This window comes from Urocitellus parryii, chromosome 14 (assembly GCF_045843805.1).
Source record: "Urocitellus parryii isolate mUroPar1 chromosome 14, mUroPar1.hap1, whole genome shotgun sequence".
NCBI lineage: Eukaryota > Metazoa > Chordata > Mammalia > Rodentia > Sciuridae > Urocitellus > Urocitellus parryii.
In genome coordinates, this window is record NC_135544.1 from 36,173,324 (window position 1) to 36,196,218 (window position 22,895).

The window sequence follows — 22,895 nt, forward strand, 5'->3', positions numbered from 1 at the left end:
GCATTTCTGGCCCATCCCCCACACTACATCAACCAGCCCTGCTCCCAGGGTTTCTGAATAGAGTTCACTGTGAAGCCATTCTCCAGTCAGCACACAGGCACCTTTGAGAAAGTCTGAACGGAAGGAAAAAGTAGGTAGAAATCCAGATGCAAATGTTCCTTCTGGCTAGAGCACTTGCACTCATGATACCTGCTTGTCACAGGCAGAGACGTCAACCAAACTATGTCCGCAGATATTGCTGTTGAAGGGAACTGCATTAAGCAGATCCTCACGAAAAGAAGGATAGCCAGTATAGAGGAATATTCTTCTAAACGAAAAGCTAGCTGGGGTATTCTGACCAGTCAAGGTTAGTACAGCAGCCTTTGCAAATCTGTTGGTGACCGGAAATAAAATATATAGACCTGTTTTTGCAAATACTAACTTTAAACTGTGGGTGCTTTCCAGAATGTGGATTCTGAAATGTATGGCATGTCACAAGACAGCACTGTTTTCACCTTTTAGTACATGCAAAAGGCAGCTGCTGTCTCATTTTTTATGACTGGATGATGGTAAACTTTTAGATTTTTGTGTTCACTTTTCTGTTTCAGCAGGTGTTTCTAAATTGGTATGGAAACGGAAACAGGATATTAAGGGAGGAAAAAGACTGCTTCTATGGAAATTTTAAATCATATGAATTAAACCAGCAGCTAAAAGGGATGATTTAGGCAAGAAAATGAATAGGACAGCTTCCTTAAAATGCTCTGACACAAAGTTATTAACTTTAATAATAGAAAATTATAAGAGGAGAAAAATATGCACAGTACCAAAGAGGAGTTATGTAAGGGAATTATTTTTTAAAGGAAAAGTACGGTAAATTGTAGTAGAGCATCATTTTTTGGGCCATGGAAGACATAAATGTTGGAAATGCAGATTTAGAGATAATGAATGATCTCCCCTTTCAAAATAAGAATAATTATATTGGCTATGGGATGGTTGTGGTTTGAAGAATATTATTTATAAATGATTATAAATTTTAAAAACAAAGCATAGTTTAAAACAGGATCAAATATTAACATTTCTTTACAAGATTGGATTCTCTCTTCTAAGCCCAAACACAGTTCCTTTTTATTGTTTTTTTAACAATAACTGAGAGCACACTAGCATGAATGAAAATAAGTTGACCACAAAGAAAACAAATTAACAATTCAACCAACGCTTGGTTTGCTGTGTTCTAGGCAGTGCCCTAGATGCTGGGAAGCTGAAATAAATAGGCTCATCACCTCCTGGCCCTTAAAGTCCTGGAGGAATACAGGCAATTATTGTAGAAATAAAGAGAATCTTGTCATTTTCTCAAATGAAGGGTAAATTGCCTAATTATGCAGTAGGCCACAGATATTAGGAAGGATAGATTTGTGGGACTTGGCAAAACAAAATTAAGAAAAGAAAAGTAAATGAATTTGCCTGAGTGATTCTCCTACATCTTCAACACAGAGACAGTAGATGTTGAAAATAAGTCATAAAATAATGTTCAAAGTCTAATTTTGTGTAAAGACAATCCATTTTTATGTAATCTTTTTTTTACATTGCTTGATTATTGAAGATATAATAAAGGAGAAATGATTCATCCTTTGATTTAAAAAAATTCAAAAGGACAAGACTTCACAAACTTTGATTTAGTTTACTTTCAAATTTTCCCAGCAGTGTTAATGAGAATGTAAATAGGCCTAATCCTACTAGAGGTGACTTGATAACATGCATAAAAATTTTAGGAATTTACTCTAAGTAAATAATTAGACATATTCACAAAATAAGCAATTAACATTGATTTCTTAAAACTAAAACTCACTTAAACGTTTGAAAGGTGATCAATTAAATAAATAATGGTACAATTATACAATGGAATACATACCATAAAGTAATCATTTTGTGACATGGAACAATGACTATGAGATATTATTAAATAAAAACAAATAGATTAAAAAAATGAATAGTATGGCTGCATCTTGATTTAAAAATTTGTGTGTTTATAAAAAAGTTAGGTAGAAGATACACTAAAATATTTAAAATGGCTGTTTTAGGAATATGTATTATGATTTCTTGTGAATTTGCCATTTTTTATCTGATACATAAAATCACCTTTACAAACACCATAACAAGCAGATATTGTTTCTGTGTTGTAGTATATTTTTTACTCTTTCAGATATGCATTCTGTTATATAAAAATGTGGAAAACAAAATTTTGCAGGTCTTTTTTTTTTTCTTTTTGTGGTGCTGGGGATTGAACCCAGGGTCTTGTGCATTCGAGGCAGGCACTCTACCAACTGAGCTATGTCCCCAGCCTAGTCTTCTCATTTTTAACAGGTAATATGCTTCACTTGTTTAGTTCATTGCTTATTCATTATTCATTATGGAACCTTTATGGGTTAGCAGTTCACTAAGTACATTATGAGCTTTGGGATTTAAGAGAATATTGTATTGTGAAACTTCATTGGGCATTCAAAAGAACTGAGTTTGCTTCCTGGCTTCATCATTTATTCTTTATTCTTTGTAACTTGAAGCAAGTCATTTATTCTCTTGGAAGGTTAGTACCATGGAAACAATAATGACTTTATTAAGGATATTACTTTGTGTTAGACATCACACATGGGCCCATATAACCCCCTACAACAAGCAGAAAATATGGGTGGTATTGACTTCATTTATAGATGTAAAGACCATATATTTAGCAATTTTTAAAACATACTGAATGTTAACAGTCAATATGTGTTAGAGTCCAACTCACTTATGCCTTCCTCCACAGCCTCTGTTTTTTGGAGTTATCAGTATTAGAAAGCTGTGATTTTAAACAATCCAAGAGTTTGCAGACTGTATACTTGCAGCACTAGAAGGCCTCATTCTCTCAGTGCTCACACATAAAGGACCTGAGGATTATAGGAGGGAGCACTTCTATAGAACTATCAGAAGGTTTCTTGGAAAGAAGGCTTTTGAGATGGGCTTTGCCACATGGGCAGGTTGGAGACTCAAGAGAAACCATTTTGCATTTTGGTGGAAAGAATTTTACTCAAAAATTGATATGGTTAAAATTATGACAGGTTTGTTTAGTATCTAATTTTTTTAAGTGCCGAAGCAGAGGGTGGGAGCGGTATCGAACCCAGGGCCTTGTGCATACTAAGCAAGTGCTGGACCACTGAGCCAACAAACCTAGCCCCTAGCATCCAATTTAAATATGGCCTCAGCTCTCATTCTATCAGGCTGACTGGGAACTTATCTTTTCAATGATATTTTCTCCCATCTCCCTTAGAGCTTGTGGAAAAGTTAGAGTGAATGTTGATATATTTAGGTAGCACAACTGGCCTTCATTCTACAGGCTTCCTACTGATAAACAAATTTGATACACCTACTTTTTTCCTTTGGAAAAAAAGTTCAACAAATTTGTTGCCTCCATTCCAATCTTAAGGCATATGATTCTGTCCCAAATATGTAGACACAAGAGCCTGTCTTGTTCCTTGTTCCTTGTTCCTTGTCTTATTCCTTGAGGTATTGTTAACTCTCAGGGGTATGACCTAGCAATAGACTAGATTCTTCCTATCACTCAGGACCAATATGAAAAGTCTGAATTGCTCTCTCTATCTCTCTTTCTGCCCTTTATTCTTCCCCTCTCACATTTTCTCTCCTACCATGTCATTCTTCTTTCCCTTCTCTCTTTCCTTCTTTCCCTACTTATGTAACTTCTTCCTAACCGGAGCCTCGGGACACAGAAGAAACTATCTTGAAGCCACTTCAGCTGTTCAGACTTCATAATCTCCTATAAACCAAGCAGGAAAAACAGATAGAAAACACAGGTACACCTCAATAAATCATTGTGCAACATAGGAAAAAGAATCCAGTGGAGGGAAAATAATATGAAGCTAGAAAGAAAAAAAAAGTTGTTTGAGGGAACATGCAAAACAGTCCAATTTAGCTTAAACAGGGGATATGTGAAGATACTATTAGAAAAGAAAAAGATCTAACACATATAAGAGACAATCTCTAATTACAGAGAAAGCATGCTAGACCATAGTCAGGAGCCATGAGCAATTTTGAGCCTGAAAATCCAAAGGTCCTCGTGGTGATTTCAGGGCAGCCATATGCTATTGTGCAGGCTGGATGTGCACCCAGTGTGGGGCCTGTGAAAGGAAAGGGGTGCCTTTCCCTGGTTTACCATATGGCACCATATAGACTATCTGGGACTCTAGGTGCTTATTGAAGTTTAATTCAGAAGCAGTATATAGACAAGAAAGGGAGGGTATACTGATGTCAGGAAATCATTTAGGAGGTTATGGTCTAACCTAAGCAGAAAAAGAATCAAGCCATTCAAAGTATTTTTTGGGTGATAACCTGGATGAGAACAGAAGCCACTGGAGTTTAACTGACTAAACTTAAAAAAGAGTCTCTGACTCCTGTGTTTGGTACTGACTGTTGGAAGAGCACAGTGGTAAACACACTGACCAGTTAGGAGGCTTTTATAAAAAGTCAGGTGATACTGGGCATGGTGACACATGCCTGTAATCAGCAGCTCAGAGGCTGAGACAGAAGGATAGCAAGTTCAAAGCCAGCCTCAGCAATGGCGAGGTGCTAAGCAACTCAGTGAGACCTTGTCTTTAAACAAATTACAAAATAGGGCTGGGGATGTGGCTTAGTGCTCAAGTGCCCCTGAGTTCAATCCCCAGTACCAAAAAAAAAAAAAAAAGTGAGAATAATTGTGATGTGGATAGCAGCAGTGGAGGTTGAGATACAGTTAGAGTTTGGATTGCATTTGAGTGGTAGAGGAAAATGTGTTTACTAGTGTTGGCCTATGGAGTGAGAGAAGACAAGAAATATGTAATAGATTTTTACACCCGAGTGAGTGAAATTGCCATTGAGGAGACAAGGAGATTTGGGGAGTATCAAATCAAAAGGTCAACTTTTACACTGTTGGTGGGAATTTAAATTAGTACAACCACTATGAAAATCAATAAGGAGTTTCCTCAAAAGACTAGGCATGGAACCAGCAGATGACCCAACTATATCAATCCTCAGTATTTATCCTAAAGAATCAAAGTCATCATACAACAGCAATACATGCAGACCCATGTTTATAGCAGTACAATACACAATAGCCAAACTACGGAACCAGACTAGGTGTCTGTCAATGGATAAATGGATAAAGAAAATGTGAGATAGATCTCTCTCTCTCTCTCTCTCTCTCTCTCTCTCTCTCTCTCTCACACACACACACACACACACACACACACACACACAGGAGTTTTATTCAGCCAAAAAGAAGAAAATATGTTATTTTCAGGAAAATGAATGGAGCTTGAGAGTATGTGTTAAGTGAAAAAAGCTAACATCAAGGGTTGTATGTTTTCTCTCATACATGGAAGCTAGAAAGGAAAAAGGAGAAGAAAGGGGTTGGATCTCATGAAAATAGAAGGAAGACTATTAAAATAGAGGAAAGAGGGACCAAGAGAAGAAAAGAGGGAAAGGAAAAGGGAAGTAGTAGGAAACAATAGTGACCAAATTGTATTGTTATATCATGTGCATATATGAATATGTAGCAATGAACCCCACTATTATGTATAGTTGTAATGCACCAATAAAATATGGAAAAATACAAAAGAGAATTCTGCCTATTAAAAACAAAAGAAAAATTAAAAGTTTAGTGTGGGACATGTTAGGTCTACTTGTTAAGTGGAAAAGTTGACAAGTAGAACTGTAACTGAAAGTCTCAAGTTCAGAGATGACTGGTCTGCAGAAATATAAGTAGGGTAATCATCATGTAGATAATATTTGTATCAATGGAGTAGAAAAGATTTCCTCAAGAGTGCCTGTAGGTAGACGTGGGGACTGAGCTTGGAGGAAAAGAACAGCTGGGCCGATAGTAACCCCCTCCTTTCATACAGGAACCAGTCAATCTATATGAGGTTTCCTTGAAAATTATTATGCTTAAGTGTAAAACCGTATTATTACTGCCAGGTGATAGAGGGAATGACAACACTGTTAGAACCAATAGAGAAGCCAAAAAAAAGAACTGATGAGTTTTCTTTTAGAAATAATGTTGAGAAGCCAGCAAAATATGTAGGCAAATGCTCAGAAGTAAATTTAAAATAGGAGAACTGAACTTTGGGGGAATATCAGGATTTTCTTTTTGTTTGTTCATTTGATTTGGGATCAAACCCAGGGCCTCATGCATGCCGGGCAAGCACTCTACCACTAAAATACATCCCTATCCCAGGGAGATAGCAAAGTAAGAGCTCTAGATTATATGGTTGTCCATATGGATGTGATAATGTCCCCAAATTTGGACCATTCCCTACCTATTTCTATCTCCTACAGGCTGTAGGCAAGAGGAAAGGATAAGGTAAAATTTCACAGTCCTAAATAAGTTATTCATTCTTCTGCTTATAAGATATAATTAAAAGGTCATGGGAAGACATATGAAAATAATTGTTTAAAATGGAATTTGGGTTGTACATGTGATATCTCAAATGTGTTTGATACTATGCTGAATAAGTACTTTATTTACATTGACCACAACCTTATGGAATAGAATTTTCTTTATTTTAACAGTTAAGAAAATTGAGTTTCAAAATGTTAACTGTCAAGGGTCACATAAGTGGTAATCATCTACCCTAAGACGGGAACTCAGAGCTATCTTTCAACCAAGTTCAGTACATTTTGCTCACAACACCAATGATCAATAATGGGTATTTGGAATGACAGAATGATCTCCCTCCAAAAGTAGCCCTACTTTCTGAAAAGGATTTTAAAACTCTGTTTTATTGAATTTTGGATATTCATGGGAGAAACTACTATCTTTACTTGTTGAAAATTTAATTATTTTTCTTGAGATAAATTACAGCAGTGTATTATCTTTTTTTTTTTTTTCTGTCTGAAGGGCTCATAAACAATGAACCATAAGAAATTAATTAGGGTAAGTTGCATGTCTGTATAATTCTGTGTATCTTCCTGTAGCAACTGGGGACAGCTCAATCTGGTGATTTCACATGTGGCCTACCATTTTTTTCTGAGGAGCATTCAAAGAGCTGAGAAAGAAAACGACAGTCACTGACTTTGAAAACATATTACTTCCCCCTTACTAATCATGTTCCTTAAGGATTCCTGTAGCTCTACTGAAAGCTCACGTCAATAAATACCTGGTGACTTATTTGTAAACTTGGGAGTAAGGATGGGCCAAATGTTGTTGGGCCTGAAGTTTCTATGCTATACATTTGGGGGACTTCTGTAAGAAAAAGAAGACATGAAATTGCATACTGTCTTAAGAAAGGATCCATGCAAGTTAGGGGGCTTGAACTTAAGTTGCATTTGCTTCATAGTAAATCTATTTCCACTGTAAAGAAGATATGATTTAATATTTTAGAGCTAAGAGAGCTATAAAATGTACTAGCATTTTTCACTGAAAAGAAAATGTTATAGGAAAATGTCAATGTTTCCCACCTCCTTTAATTCCTTGTTTGAGATGGGTGTCCTGTGTTTCCTATTTTGAGAACACTAAGGAAAAGGTGACAAAACCCCCCAAATACCTCAGCATGGGTGCTGTTAGTTGCTGAATGTGTTCACATCTTGCTTCCATTGATGGTGCTAAGCTTTAGAACAAGTAAAGGCTCTCTTAATAATGAAATGGTTTCACCATAGACACAAACACAGATTGAATTGAAATGATTTTATTTCCTTGCAGGGGTGAGGGGGTCATATTGTAAGGAGGAAAAATAAATTGGATCAGTAATTTGTCAAATAAAGAAGAACAATCAATTAGAAAAGTGTGGCTTCAATTTGGAAAATAAGTCAGATTTTCAAAAGCTGTTTTTCCTTTTGGAGGTGAACGGTCATATTACAAGGAGCTTAGGGCTCCTTGAGATGGCCGTAGCAGACCAGCTAATGACAAGTGATTTTATTTTTCGTGCTGATAAAAAAAGACATGAGTCGGATCTACCTCAACAGTGGCTGGCTTGAAGTGCCATGGGGAGATGGTGATTTAGGTATGATATAGAACTTTACAAAACTATGCATATTTTAAATCATGAATGTTTTCGCTAGAGCAATGTGATATTTACAAAACAGCACAGGCTCTCACCCTGTAAATTATATACCAGATGTCTGGGAACTAGTGTTTCTAAATATAGGCCAAGTCACCTCCTGTGTAGCTACAGAGCCGTAGCAGTAGGCATTTGATTAACGTGATGAAAGTTGCAGATAATTTGTAAAACAATTTCACAGTGAATAATTTATCCTAAAGAGTTAAATTGGATATTTTTTTATAAGGAAGGGCTTTTGTTTCTTTTATCCTAGATACTCTATTCCAATCTAACACAATTGTAAATCTACTAAACAGTTATACATAGAGAGATTTATATTTTTTTGATCTTGATAAAGCTTATTAATCTGATATAAAGCCACATCTCTATTGAAAGGTAAGATATTTATTATTGCGCATATGTGAATAGAAACCTGTAGTTGCTAAATTTCAGATTTTGAAGGGGAGACACAGGTTAGGTTGAAAACTTAACTTCAAAACAGAACTTGGAAAATGACCAAGTATATTTTGATTCTCATGTTACCAGATTTCAGAAATTATTTGAAGAAATTACAAAGAAGCAAAATGAGGTGAGATTGCTTGGGAGTTGAACAAGCAGAATTCAAAGCAAAAGGTTTTCTTCATTGGGTGGCAGAGATGCTGTATAAATTATTCCTTTCATGATTGATATGGCTTTATTTCTTATTATTTCAGAAAGAAAAGATGTATTTTGGCCTCTGTGTGACCGTTTGCAAAATGATCATTTTCCTTTTCTTTCTCTCTCTGCCCCTCTGAAACACTGGCAAGTAATGCAAAAATTGTTCAGAAGGCTAATACAATCATTTTGAAGAACAAACACATTAGAATGCAAAGGCGGAGAGCTGGCTGGGAGGAATACCAAGTAGCCCTCGGCTGCAAATATTGCTAGCTTTGTTGGCCCTTAAAGGTCTTCATAACATACTGAAGAAATGGATCCAAAATTAATCAAAAAGTCCATTTCTGTCGGCTTCTGCCAATGCCTACCTCTGGCTAATTATCATGTTAGCTGGTGACAGTGAAATAACAGCAGTGACAATAACTCAGCATTGTATATTCAGCATATAGTTTTTAGAGATAAAGGTGATAAACTTTATTAAATCATTATGCAGGAAGGGAAAATCTGATCATTACAAATGTTGCAAGTGATTACTTAATTTAAAACATATATTTAAGCATTGGTTATTTAAATTTTTATTAATTTGCTATTGCTGATTAAACTGAGCCTAGTGGTTTCTCAAATTTAATATATTTGGAAAATTAGTATTATAATTCTCATTTTTTTTGCTTAAATATTCACAATGAAAATGGATATATATTCTATAGTTCTTTAGATTTTCTCTTTGAAATCAAGATTCTTAATGATAAAATAAATGTGCATGATATGTAAACATCAGATTTCATCTTAGAAACTGGAACTCAAAACATGGTCATTCCCCCAAAGAACATTATTTATGATGATGTATTTTACATTTTACTTAGTGAGAACATAATATTCCAATTTTTATAGATTTTTTATTTGCCCCCAAATTTCATCCTGTGAACACATATTTATTTAATGCTGTGCATGATTATAATTCTGCTTTGAATATAAGACAGCACTGTTGTACACAGCAAATTAAAAATATACAAAAACTAATACTGGTAATTCCTATTGCAACTCAAGACTCAAGTCAGTGTCTGGCTTACTAATTTTTCTAGATAAGCAAGTAATCATGCTAGACGGACACTTTAAAATATGTATCTAATTATAAACAGAAAACATATAATTCAGTATTCCTTTGAGACTTATAGTGTGTTAAGTTTTACACTTTAGTCAAATTTTACACTTATTTTGGGACTTAAGATAAACGTGTGTATGAAACTCTGTGGGAAACTCAAGTTATCACTTCACTGATTGAATTGAGGCTCTCATAACACAATCATTTCTCATAGATCTTCTAGCATTGTCTCAAACATGAGCTCTTGGGGGACACCTCACATCCAAACCATAACAGTATTTTTTTGTTTTTATTTAGTCAGGTTATCCATGAAGAAACTAGTTTTGCTCAGCTCTGAAGCTGTTACTGCAAAGGTTGCCAATAGCACTTTAAGGTATTTCCAGAACTTTTTTACCCATTGCATAAGGAACCCTTTCTGAACAAGATTAAAGTCTCTAGCTGATAATAGCTATAGTTTCAGTATCTTTTGAAGGAGAAAATACATCACAACCAGAAACCTGTCACAGGTATTAGTTTCATTAATCACATACACTTGAAAATTATAATCCAGCAGGGTACAGTGATGTGTTCCTGTAGTCCCAGCTACTTGGGAGGCTGAATAGGGATATTGATAGCACCCAGGAGTTCAAGGTCAGCCTCGACAACACAACCAGATATTGTTTTTTTTTAAAAAAAGAAAAAGAGTAATAATCTAAATACATTCAGCACAACTTCAAGTCTGCAAATCTGTCAGGGAAGGCAGGTCATTTTATGCTTGTGCCTTATCCTTAGATTGGGTCTCTCTGACCCACATATAACCATGAGATAAAGACAAGCCTAATGGCTGAAGACAATTTTCTTATATGCACTCCAGAATTTTCAGAATGATAAGAAAACTAAGGTTATTTTAAAAATAAGCTTTAAAGTATTTGAGGCTAAAGGAAGAATTCAAACATTGTCAAATAATCACTCTGGAAACCTGAAAGAACTCAGAGAAGAGACACTCCATAACTCAGATCCTTAGATGTGTGTGATAAGACTGAAAAGTATTCAGCTAAGTTTCTACTCAGTGCATCAACAGATTTTTGAAGATCTTTTTCATTCTTACAGAGAAAGTTTTACACATTGTAAATTATACTTAATCAATATGATTCATACTAGTTTTCTGGCATTTGCAAAACCCTGAAAATTGAGTCCTACTCCTTCTAGACCCAAGTTCCCAGGAATTCACTATCACCAAGTTACTGGCTGAGGCTTCTACTTCTGGTTTCTGTGTATCACCATTGTTTCAGGAAGACCTTGGAGGCAGCTAATTACTTTCCTTACAGTAAATCACTCTGCATAAGCCCACAGACAAACAATGTCCAGATCAGTGAGCAGGGTTTTGGCTAGGATTATCAGCTGTGTGCTTAGAATATGTGGACTTCTATATTACTTCATGTTTTTCTAGATTTTATTTCCTCAACTTTAAAATAGAAGTAGTAATTTATGTACCTCAAATCATTGTGAGAACTAAATGAGATACTACACATAGTGATTTTACTGTGTATAGAATTTACTTGTGCATAGGGTTTAGTCTATGCAACACAGTAAATGCTATTCAACATTAGCTATTATGATCATTACTGGTAAATCAATGGTAAGAAGTTGTACTCTACCTCCTCTCCCTTAGGATTTGTATTTCTAGTAAAATCCTATAGTATCATTAGACGTAAAAAGATTGGTGATTGGCAATTAACTTCTGCTCTCTGCACCAAGCTCACTTGGTGGCTGCATTTACCTTGTGATATGTGCCCTGCATTTTATTTAATAGAATTAATTTAAGTATCACCTACAGTGTAGTGGCAAAGCTCTGCGGTAAGACTATAATATAGAATCATAGGAAGAATCACGTGTAGATTGTTTCAAAGCACAGAAAGGTGGGGATAGGAGACAGTTTCTAAAGTACAGTATTCTACTGCAGCTGTGTTTCCAATAATTTGCTTAGCCTATTTAAACCAACATTAGAAATGCTTTTCATAAAACTGATATTTCTGAGTACCAGTTAAGTGAATCTATTTATTGTGCTAGAATCAATCAGCAGTTAAAAATATTTTAATTTATTGCATCCTGTGGATTTAAAAAGGGAGGAAACGAGGTAGTAGACAGGAAGGCAGATACCAACCATAACCATCTTATGTGGGGACAACTTTCTCTCTAGCTAATGTTGCTTTATTAGCCAGTAGTATCCTTTGAGTGAAATTTGTTTCTGGCGTGCATAACCTGCTCATTTAATCACATCAAAACCTCTAATATTATTTCTTATGTCTAGTAAATTGAACCAACGGTGCTGGTCTTGTTTAAATTACAGTGAATTCACTGTGCACCAACTTGACATATTTAAAAAAAAAAAAAAAACGAAAAAAACTGTGCAGCCACAGTGTGAGGGAAATGGGAGTGGAGGCTGTGTCTTTGGGTAGTGGCTGACTGCCAAAAAGTACTAGGGTAAAGGAAAGGTGGCTTTCTCACATGAAGAGACCGAAGGTGCAAAAAAACATGTAAGTCAAAAATTTGGGAGCTCATGATGAGTGAGTGTGGTATCACCAAAGCGTGGGGTGGAGGGGTCATCCACACCTGGCACATGGAGAGTCATGTTCTCCACCATCAACACCATTTCAAATGTGGTGGCCCTGTGTCCCTCCCAGCCTGTGAGCTCTCTCTTTAGGGCCCACCTTGACTGTTCCATTATTTCATACTTGGGGCTCAGTCATTTGCCTCCTTGGCCACATATTGTGTACCTCAGGGGCATGGCAGGTGGGGAGTGTGGGGAAGTGAATATTTTGGCTGCTGTCATTGGTAAATTAAATAAAAAATAAATAAATAAATAAATCTGGTTCTGTCTGAAAAAATCATGATATAGAGGTTTTTTTTTGTTTTTTTTTTTTTTTTTTTTTTTTTTGGTGATCAATGTGGTATCCTAATCATTGTCCTCTTTGGAAGACAACTCAATAGGTGCAGTTGAGTCTGAGGTAGGTCAATTGCAGAACATGCATTATAAGTAGATTTGCAAACTACTTATTTGGATACTTCTGGTAAAAATCAAATTTCCTACCAGGTAGGATAAGTATCCGGGTCACCTTGTGGAATGCTGAATGTGAATAATTTATGACACAGGAATTGATTGAGCCTATTAGGCTTTGCTTTGACTCACTAATTTTGGTTTTCTTTCTTTTTGACAGGTTCCTGGGCAGATCGATCACCACTACATGAAGCTGCAAGTCAAGGTCGTCTTCTCGCTCTGAGAACATTATTATCACAGGTAAAATATTACATATAGCTTAGACACGCCCCCTTCCCATCAGCATAGAACACTGTGAAAACAAATCAATTCAAAACTACTAAAATTGCTTAAATTTACTACCTTTATAACTGTGGGCTAGTCAATAGTTTCTCATTTATCTTTGAAATTACTTTACAAATATTTTGGTATAATCCTTTGTTTGGGCATTTTAAATTTCTCATTCAGTATATGTTTGTTCATTGATAGAAATTTAAGCAATAAATAATTGTATGTATTATTAATTATTCTTTTTTGGGGGGAGATACTGGGAGTTGAACTGAAGAGCACTCAAGCACTGAGCCACATCCCAGCACTATTGTGTATTTTATTTAGAAATTTGGTCTCACTGAATTGCTTAGCACCTCACTTTTGCTGGGGCTGGCTTTGAACTTGCGATCCTCCTAACTCAGCCTCCTGGGAATACAAGCTTGCACCACTGCACCCAGCTATTTATTTATTTTTCATATTTATTTTTTAGCTATAGGCAGACACAATATCTTTTTTTTTACTTTTATGTGGTGCTGAGAATCACATGCCAAGCGAGTGCTCTATCTCTGAGCCACAACCGAAGCTCCCGGCTATTATTAATTATTCTAAATATGCTTACCTCTGTCTAATGTGTATAGCTAATTGGAGACTTGGTCACATAATAACCATAAAGAGTGATTAGAATAGATTCTGAAACAATCTTTTTGTGACATGGTATTCTAATGTGGGGAGTTGTCTACGGGGGCACAGAATGCTCATTTCTACACCTGCCTGCTCATCAGACTCACCAGAGGAAAAGTGAAAAACATATTCCTTCTTGAAACAGAGTATGTGGCATGGGCCTGTGCATTTATTTTTTAAGATTCCATTCAGATTTAAATATACAGCCGGTTCTAGGAGTCACTGTACTAGTGTTTCCCAGTATCGCAGGACAAGGAATGGCTGAGAAAGGAAGAGTCCTGTGGCCCAGTTTAAATGGCACTGCCTGGGGCTCAGGAGACCTGCATTCTGGGCTGGCACTAGGGCTGACCCACCTTCTGTCCGAGCTCCATTTTCACATCTGCAAAATGAAGATATGCATGAGACGCTCCCTTGGTGCCAACCAGTTCTGTGACAACCATGTGACTATTTTGTTTTGCTTATCACTTGATGAGGGGGAAAAAAATGCCCTATCAAAAGGTCAGTAATTCCAAATGGTAATCCCTCAGAGTGTCATGCGGTTCTCTGCGAAGCGGGCAGTCCTAAGTTATTTCTCAACGTGTATCTCCTATCCACAGGCAGGCCAGCCAAGAAGAGAGAGAGGCTGCCCCAGAGCACCATGTGGGAGGGAACCTCCACCTTCTCAATTGCTTGTGTCATCTGGCCACTCCACTGCAGTCTAGGGCAGCTCTCCAAATCTGCTGGCTAGCAACTTGAAATCTTTGCAGGGATAATTAAAGGATCTTAAAAATTCCCACTCACTAATGACAAAGATTTGGTGTTATTCTCTACGTGTGCCTTCATTGTATGATGCTTCGTGTCCATTCTGGTATTAAAGATTAGTAATCTCTAGTTATAGAATATTGGCAATCTGTAATATGTTAGGAGTATTTGTCTTGAAATTCTTCCTTAAATAGTAGTGCTTAGTATTAGTGTCAATAGATAATGAATTACTTAGTGACATCAAGATTGCAAAGGATCTCATGCCCTAATATTTAACTATTTTAGTCTTATAATGTAGGTTTCATTGAGCTAAAATTAAAAAGTATTTAGTATTGACTGAAAAATAAATTCTAATATTTAAAATAAATAATAAAATCTAATATTTCCTGTACACTGGGTGCTATGATAATAATTGCTTTACAAACATCACCTCATTTTTGTGTGTTTGTGTTGGGGGGACATACCAGGGATTGAACTCAGGGGCACTCGACTATTGAGCCACATCCTCAGCCCTATTTTGTATTTTATTTAGAGACAGGGTCTTACTGAGTTGCTTAGCACCTTGCTGTTGCTGAGTCTGGCTTTGAACTCGAGATCCTCCTACCTCAGGCTCCCTAGCCACTGGGATTACAGGCTTGCACCACTGTGCCCAGAGGCATTACCTCATTTAATTCTCATGATAACCCTAAACTTGAAAAGATAAGGTATTTGTCCAAATTGCAAAGTTACTGCTTAATGGAGCTAGGTTTTAAACTGTCTAACTGGCTTTATAGTGACAGTTCTTAATCCTAGTCTGTATTTTAGCCATATCTTTCTAGTGATAGAAATTTACAAAGCAGTTTATTAAATTTTAAAGTATTTTTCCCCCCGGTCTGGACTACTCAAAACAAGTGATCCTTTGGGCTGGGGATGTGGCTCAAGCAGTAGCGTGTTCGCCTGGTATGCGTGGGGCCCCGGGTTTGATCCTCAGCGCCACATACAAAGATGTTATGTCCGCCAAAAACTAAAAATAAATATTAAAAGAAAATTCTCTTTCTCTCTTAAAAAAAAGAGAAGTGATCCAGCTTATCAATAGTCTTTAATTTTACACACACAAAAATCCAAACAAAATAAAAACCACCCCCAAAACAGTTAAGAGAGCAAAATTTTAAAAAATACCAGAATCTGTTGAACAAACTGCTTAAGGTATTATTATCTCAAGGCATGATGGTACTACAACATTGTGGCTAAGAAGATTTTTAAAAAAATTTTAATTATACATATTTATGGGCTACAGTGTGATAATTCAACATATGTATACAGTATATAATAAGCAAATCAAGGTAGTGTTTTCATTTCCTTAAATATTTTAAACAATTTCTGAATAACAATAATCATGCATATTTATGGAGTACAGTGTGAAATTTTAATTCATGCATATACTGTATACTGATTAAATCAGGAGTAATTAGCATTCCATCTCTTTATCATTACTCTATATTTGGAAACTTCCTGCTCCAAAGGAAATGAAATCAGCATATCAAAGAAATATCTACACTTTCATGTTTATTGCAGAACTTTTCACAGTAGCAAAGATACAGAATCAACCTAGAAGCCTATTAATAAATGAATGGAGAAAGAAGATGTGGTACATTGGGATATTATTGGATTATAAAAAGAATGATATCTTGTCAGTTGTAATAGAATGGAGAGACTGGAGGATATTATGTATTAAGAGAAATAAGTCAGACACAGAAAGACAAATACTGCATGTAAAAAAGCTAAACCTTCAATCTGAATGTGGAATAATGATTATAGAGACAGAAAAGATTAGGGAGAGGGAAAATAGAGGGAGATTGTATAACAGGCACAGAACATAGGTGAGTTCTAGTGCTCTAGATGACAGTGGAGTGACTTTAGTTCACAATCTCTGTAATTCACATCATGAATAACTAGAAGAGAAGAGCTAAGGCCTTTTGGCAACTGATTGACTCCATGGCATTCAAATTGGCCATGCCTATTAAACTGGAAACTGATTTGCATGAGATTCTTTGATATTTAAAATGTGGCATTCTCTAATGACATTTAGGGAGATGATTTTTCTACAACTCTTTGCTCACCTTTCAAAATTGTTTGCCATGCCTAGGGTTATAATGTGAATGCAGTCACTATAGACCATGTCACCCCATTACACGAAGCCTGCCTGGGAGATCACGTGGCCTGTGCCAGAGCTCTTCTGGAAGCTGGAGCTAATGTAAGCATTTTGCTTTTCTGTCATTCTTTCTGAGTAGTTTCAAAAATAATAGAATAAAAATAAAGCCCTTGAATTGCGTTTTCCTTCTCATTTCACTCTCAAAAGGACTTCCAACAATCCTATGAATGAGTGGCATGCGGCATAATAATATAAAATATTCTTTAGGTTATTTTCTGCTTTCATGCCTCTAGAGGATTATCTTCAGGCCTATAACAATGGCTCATCTTTTGAATAATTTTCCTCAGATAAGTTCTCAGAAATAGAATGACCAATTTTACCATTTTAAACAACCACCAGTAAAGTGGCTTCAGCCCAACTTTCATCAACATTACATTTTTTTCTTCATTTGTTTCCCTCACTGAAATTTACCTAATCATTGAATTAGTTTTTGTTCAATAATTGAGATTTTCTTTCATGCTTTTCACTAGTTGTACATCTATTCCTGGGAATTATCTGCCATATTGTATTTCTATTTATTTACCTCTTGAAGTATTAAAGCGTTCTTATCAATCTATAAGAACTAAATATACTTTGTCATATTTACAGCACACAGATTCCCAGTTACTTTGGTTAGCAATCACATAACTTGAAAATGCATAACTAAGTCAGTCATGTATGATTCATAAATCTTATTCTTAGGTTTTGGGTTTGATTTAGGTAAATGCAATCACAATAGATGGTGTGACTCCGTTATTCAATGCATGCTCGCAAGGCAGTGCCAGCTGTACAGAACTTCTTTTGGAATATGGTGCGAAGGCCCAGCTGGAGTCCTGTCTTCCATCTCCCACACATGAGGCTGCCAGTAAAGGTAACTTAGTTAGGGGATAAAGTCAAAAGGGAAGAGAGTTCCTTGACATTCAGTGTTCCATTTACCATTTAGTAAATTAAATTTTAGGGGACACATGGGTTGAGGTGCACGTGTGTTGGAGACTAGTGAAAGCTAAAGTAAACTCATCTCTACTTGTGTTGGCAGGTCACCATGAATGTCTCGACATACTGATATCCTGGGGCGTAGATGTTGACCAAGATGTTCCTCATTTGGGAACTCCTCTCTATGTAGCTTGCATGTCACAGCAATTCCATTGCATCTGGAGACTTCTTTATGCCGGTACTTTTCTTTAAAACATTTTCCATTCTGTTCCTTACATAAGCATTTATTTTCCTAGCTAAGCATCTAAAAATTATAACTCATTGCTAATAACATTTTCATTGCAAACATTCTCCCTTATAAGTCCCTTATAAGTATATAACTAATAAAAGAATCTCACGCTTGATGAGAATACTTTGAAGCTCACAGATTAATATGCTATCTATATTTTACACACACAGCATTAACTGACATTTGGGTATGTAATGGAGCCTGAAAGCCCTCCTTATAAAAGATCATAAAATTAAGATCCTCAAGGTTTAATATAATGTTGCTGAGTATGTATATATCTGTGAATAAATCCATGAAAAGAAATTTTAGGGATAGTAACTGCTTGGATGGCCTTATATGCTACCAACCATAAAAACTCACACATTTTTCCCTGATTCTTTGTTTTGTCCTGTTTACTCCAAAAGAATTAATACTCTTTTCTACTTATGTGAAATGACGCAAGGTTCAGTTGTAGCCCTCTGAGAAACATTCCTATTCTGTTGAGACCATAGTGGTCTCTACCACCAAAGGACTAGGAGCTCCATTAGGATGTAGATTATGTCCCCTCCCACATCATCTATCTAGCAGGGTCCCTCTCATGTGGTAGATGCTTAGAATATACCAAAAAAAAAAAAAAAAAACCTAAATGGATTTATTTCTTGCTACTATTGTTTATGATAGTCATTTGATCTCCTAAATACATTCAGAAATATTTTAATAATAAATCTTTTATATATTACTCACATTATCTTAGCTTATTTATAAATATCTTACAAGCTGAGTCAGCTTCTACTATTTTATTCTCATTACACCTAGAATCTTAAACATGAGTTTTGTTAATGATAGTTGGCAGACTGTTATTTTCTAGCCATGTTCTCCCATAAATTTGGTATAACCATTGGACTTGTGCTTTAATAATAAAACATCCCTGTTTTTTTTTTTTTTGCTAGGAACATTTTATTTTTTTTTTTATTTTTTTTTTGGGAACAAGTATTTATTTAGAGCTTGGAAACCATCATTTACATATGATAGAAATTAAAGATAGAAAAATGTGGCAACTTTATTGTGGAAAAATAAAGGTTAGGTATTTCTTTTTTTTTTTTTTTTTTTTTTGATATTCAAAGCTTTTATTTATTTCATGGAAAACACTGAATTTAGCTCTCTTGTTTGTCTGGTAGATGAACATAAAATCAGTGCTATAAAGATGTGTGGGCAGAAGCATAATAAATCGGAACAAAATGGTTCTTTACATTTCTTTTTTTTTATTTTTTTTTATTTTTTTATTTTATTTTATTTTTTTTTATTGGTCGTTCATAACACTATATGGTTCTTAATACATCATATTACACGGTTTGATTCAAGTGGATTATGAACTCCCGCTTTTACCCCATATACAGATTGCTGTATCACACCAGTTTCCCTTCCATTAATTGACATATTGCCTTTCTAGTGTCTGATGTATTCTGCTGTCTGTCCTATTCTCTACTGTCCCCCCTCCCCTCCCCTCCCCTCCCCTCCCCTCCCCTCCCCTTTTCTCTCTCTACCCCTTCTACTGTACATCCTTTCTTCCATTTGTATTATCTTGTCTTACCCCTCCTTTCCTCTTATATGACATTTTGTATAACCCTGAGGATCGCCTTCCATTTCCATGCAATTTGCTAGGAACATTTTATAATGGGCTTAAAAATATCAAGAAAGTGTTGTTAGTAATTGTTGATTGATTATTATTATCTCATATGATTGTTATAACCAAGAGTCTGTTTTCTCTATAGAAATTTTGCTATGGCATGTAATTTTCCCACTAAATGTTTTATATTTGCTTTAAAAAATACTGAAATTGAAAATAGCAGAAGGGCCATAAAGAAACTCTGAAAATTTACTGTTTCCCATGTACATCATTAATTTTTCAAACAGCTTCAGAAAACAGAGTTGAAAAGAACTTACGCATTTTTACTGGTAGACATTTCCTGGTGTTGTAACCATTTATGTACCAGAAAATGGGATTATAATATTAGAATTTTAAACATCACTTATTTATTGTACATGAATTAAATTAAATATGCCAGGCTCTACACCAGAATATAATAATTATGCAATAGATAATTTCACATTTTAGGGTTGGGTTTTTTAGTGTGAGTACTTTTTTAAAAAAATTACTTTGCATGCAGATATCATTGATGTGCTTTCCCACTTGAGAGGCTTGGTGTCTTCATATATTTATTGATTAAATCTATGTGAGTGAAAAGTACCAGGAAAGTCTATATCCATTTTACCTAGATGGATCACATGTCTAGATTCATGAGTTTTCTAAGAAATCAAAGACCTCTATTGCCTTAAATAAGTGAAAAGAAAAAAATGTAATAAGCCCTTGAATAATCTTAAGAGCCATATCTATCATGAAAATAGATATGTATGCATTTAATCATGTACTGTTTATAATAATTAATACAATTAATTTTTTAATCATTTAAAATCTCTTTATTACGATATCTTTCAAGAATACAAAAAAATTTGAGAAAAATATACTGTGGGTGTGTACCTCCCCATCCAAACATACTAAGTTTAAGATTTTATATGTACATATGAGAAATATATAATATACATTAATATATGTATATATAAAGATATTTGTGCATATACAAGGATAAAAAGATATAAAATATATATAATATATGTATATATGAAATCATAAGCCATTACAAAGTTGAGGTCCCTTCTGTCCCCCTCTTTAAGGACTTTCTCTTTCTTCCCCACTTAGGAATTAACTCATCTAATAATTTTTGATTGTTTTTTTCATGACTCCTTATTCACATGTAGGCGCTGATGTACAAAAAGGCAAATATTGGGATACTCCATTACATGCTGCTGCTCAACAATCCAGTACAGAAATTGTAAATTTACTATTAGAATTTGGAGCAGATATCAATGCCAAAAATACAGAGCTTCTGCGACCTATAGATGTATCTACATCTAACAGTATGGTAGAGAGAATACTGCTTCAACATGAAGGTAAGGACAGATGTGAATATGAACATGTATAAATACAAAAGTATATTTGCTCCAAACAAATGAAATTGAAAGACCTTTTGTTGGCATGTAAAATAATAATGGCGTATAATTTGGAACATTTTTTGTGGAAGTAGAAATATTTCTAATATGTCTACAAAGAAGATAGCATGATGATTTTAATACTCTTTTTTCATCATATCTAAACCTTCATATTCCTCTAGTCAAATATATTCAGCTTGTTTTGACAATGCATAACATGTATTCTGATATAATATCTGTTAAATTATCATTTATATTTGGAAACATGCCCTGTTTTATAAGGGCATGTGCCTTCTGTAACATATTGAAGAAACATAATAAGGAATGATTTTAACACTTAAGACTCTTGTTCTAAACAGAATTTATTAAGTCTGGTTCAGAGACTATAATAAAGTTTACTTTAGCTTAAATATTAAAACTAACTTGAGGGAAAACATAATTTTTAAATTTCACCTTTAGTATATAATGCTTCTTGTGGCTTTTGATTTATATCTCCTAAAAAAAGGCCAATTTCTTTCTTAGGCTCTTAATGCAATGATTGTTTCATAATATTGAAGATGATAATGTTTTAATGAACATGCATGGCATATATCTTAATTACAAGATCTCATAAGTAAAAGCAACATAAATGCTTACATAAAGTTTCCTAGTATGCTGGTCATACTATCTTTATTTCCTAATAAGCTTTGTAGTGTCTTATGGTTTTGTTTCATCTCTCTTGCCATATATAAAAACTCATTTGGATTTTAATTAACAGAAACGTTCATGTCTTTTTGTAGCTACCCCAAGTTCTCTCTGCCAACTCTGCCGACTCTGTATCCGAAATTGCATAGGAAGACCAAGATTACATCTTATCCCACAGCTCCAGTTGCCAACATTATTGCAGAATTTCTTGCAGTATCGATAAAGCAGTAAAATATCTCTAAATTCTTTGAAAATTAAAAATTTCTATTTAATTTTCATAATGAATATTTCATATTAAAAGTTGCTAAATCCAGGGTAAACGTTGAGTATGCGATCATCCAGGGAAGCAGTAAGATATCAATTTCCATTTTTAGTGTACTACTTAGTACTTTTGTTTTAGAAATTTTTACTGTGCTTTGAATTATAATACATTTAACATATCCATACATTTTAGCTATCCCAATATATCCATTTTTGATTTAGGGAAAAAATAAGAAATTTGCCATTTCATCCTCTATATTTCCAAAGTGGAGAAGAATAAATGTGGACTTTTACTAAAATTGTAATTATAAATTTCATATACTGTATTATATTCAAAAAGATCTGTGTTCTCCAAATAATGGTTTAACTTTAATTTTGGCTATGGTAATTGGTTATCTGTGTGTTTTTGATATTGACTCAAAACATGAATATAATTTAGAAAAGAGTAAATGTGCTTTTTGAAATAAAGATGATTCTCTTTCAGGAAATCTACTATGTTGAATGTGTACATGTCATTAGAGTGATTAATTCACAAAGTAAATTGCATTCCTCCCTGCAAAGAACTCACAAGTCATTTCTCCAGAGTAAATGGACCTGAATAAAAACTAATAAGACTAAAAGTTAATACTGGCTGGGCACGCCTGTAATTCCAGTGGTTCGGGAGGCTGAGGCAGGAGGAGGGTGAGTTCAAAGCCAGCCTCAGCAAAAGCAAGGAGCTAAGCAACTCAGTGAGACCCTGTCTCTAAATAAAATACAAAATAGGGCTGGGGATGTGGCTCAGTGGTTGAGTGCTCCTGAGTTCAGTACTCTCCCGCTCCAAAAAAAAAGTTAACACTCCTCTCTCACGCTAAGATCTTTAGATCATACTCCTGCTAACACTATTTGAAGACCAGAGTGGCTTCTTAAGGTCTCTCTTCAATGCTTTCATATTACTTCAGCCCTCTTCCATGTCAGAAGTTGTCAATACCCATCATACCTGAACTGGAGTAAATGCACTTTATAGCCAACTGATAAAGAGGACCTGGATTATA

The 22,895-nt window shown here is 35.1% G+C and overlaps 1 protein-coding gene across 3 annotated transcripts in view; it reads left to right on the top strand.

The window, feature by feature from the left end:
- Positions 1 to 22,356, top strand: part of Asb5 (ankyrin repeat and SOCS box containing 5) — a 43,345-nt gene extending 20,989 nt beyond the window's left edge. The window contains exons 1-7 of one of the 3 annotated variants that reach the window (XM_077792611.1): positions 190 to 346; positions 12,990 to 13,069; positions 16,626 to 16,733; positions 17,391 to 17,541; positions 17,707 to 17,841; positions 20,689 to 20,880; positions 21,699 to 22,356. In XM_077792611.1, the coding sequence (XP_077648737.1) occupies positions 223 to 346; positions 12,990 to 13,069; positions 16,626 to 16,733; positions 17,391 to 17,541; positions 17,707 to 17,841; positions 20,689 to 20,880; positions 21,699 to 21,826 (918 nt within the window). In that variant the 5' untranslated portion in view covers positions 190 to 222 and the 3' untranslated portion in view covers positions 21,827 to 22,356. Of the gene's footprint in view, positions 1 to 189; positions 347 to 7,903; positions 8,001 to 12,989; positions 13,070 to 16,625; positions 16,734 to 17,390; positions 17,542 to 17,706; positions 17,842 to 20,688; positions 20,881 to 21,698 lie in introns of those variants that run through there. The other 2 variants (XM_026382338.2, XM_077792610.1) reach the window with 2 other exon arrangements.
- The last annotated feature ends 539 nt before the right edge of the window (positions 22,357 to 22,895 follow it).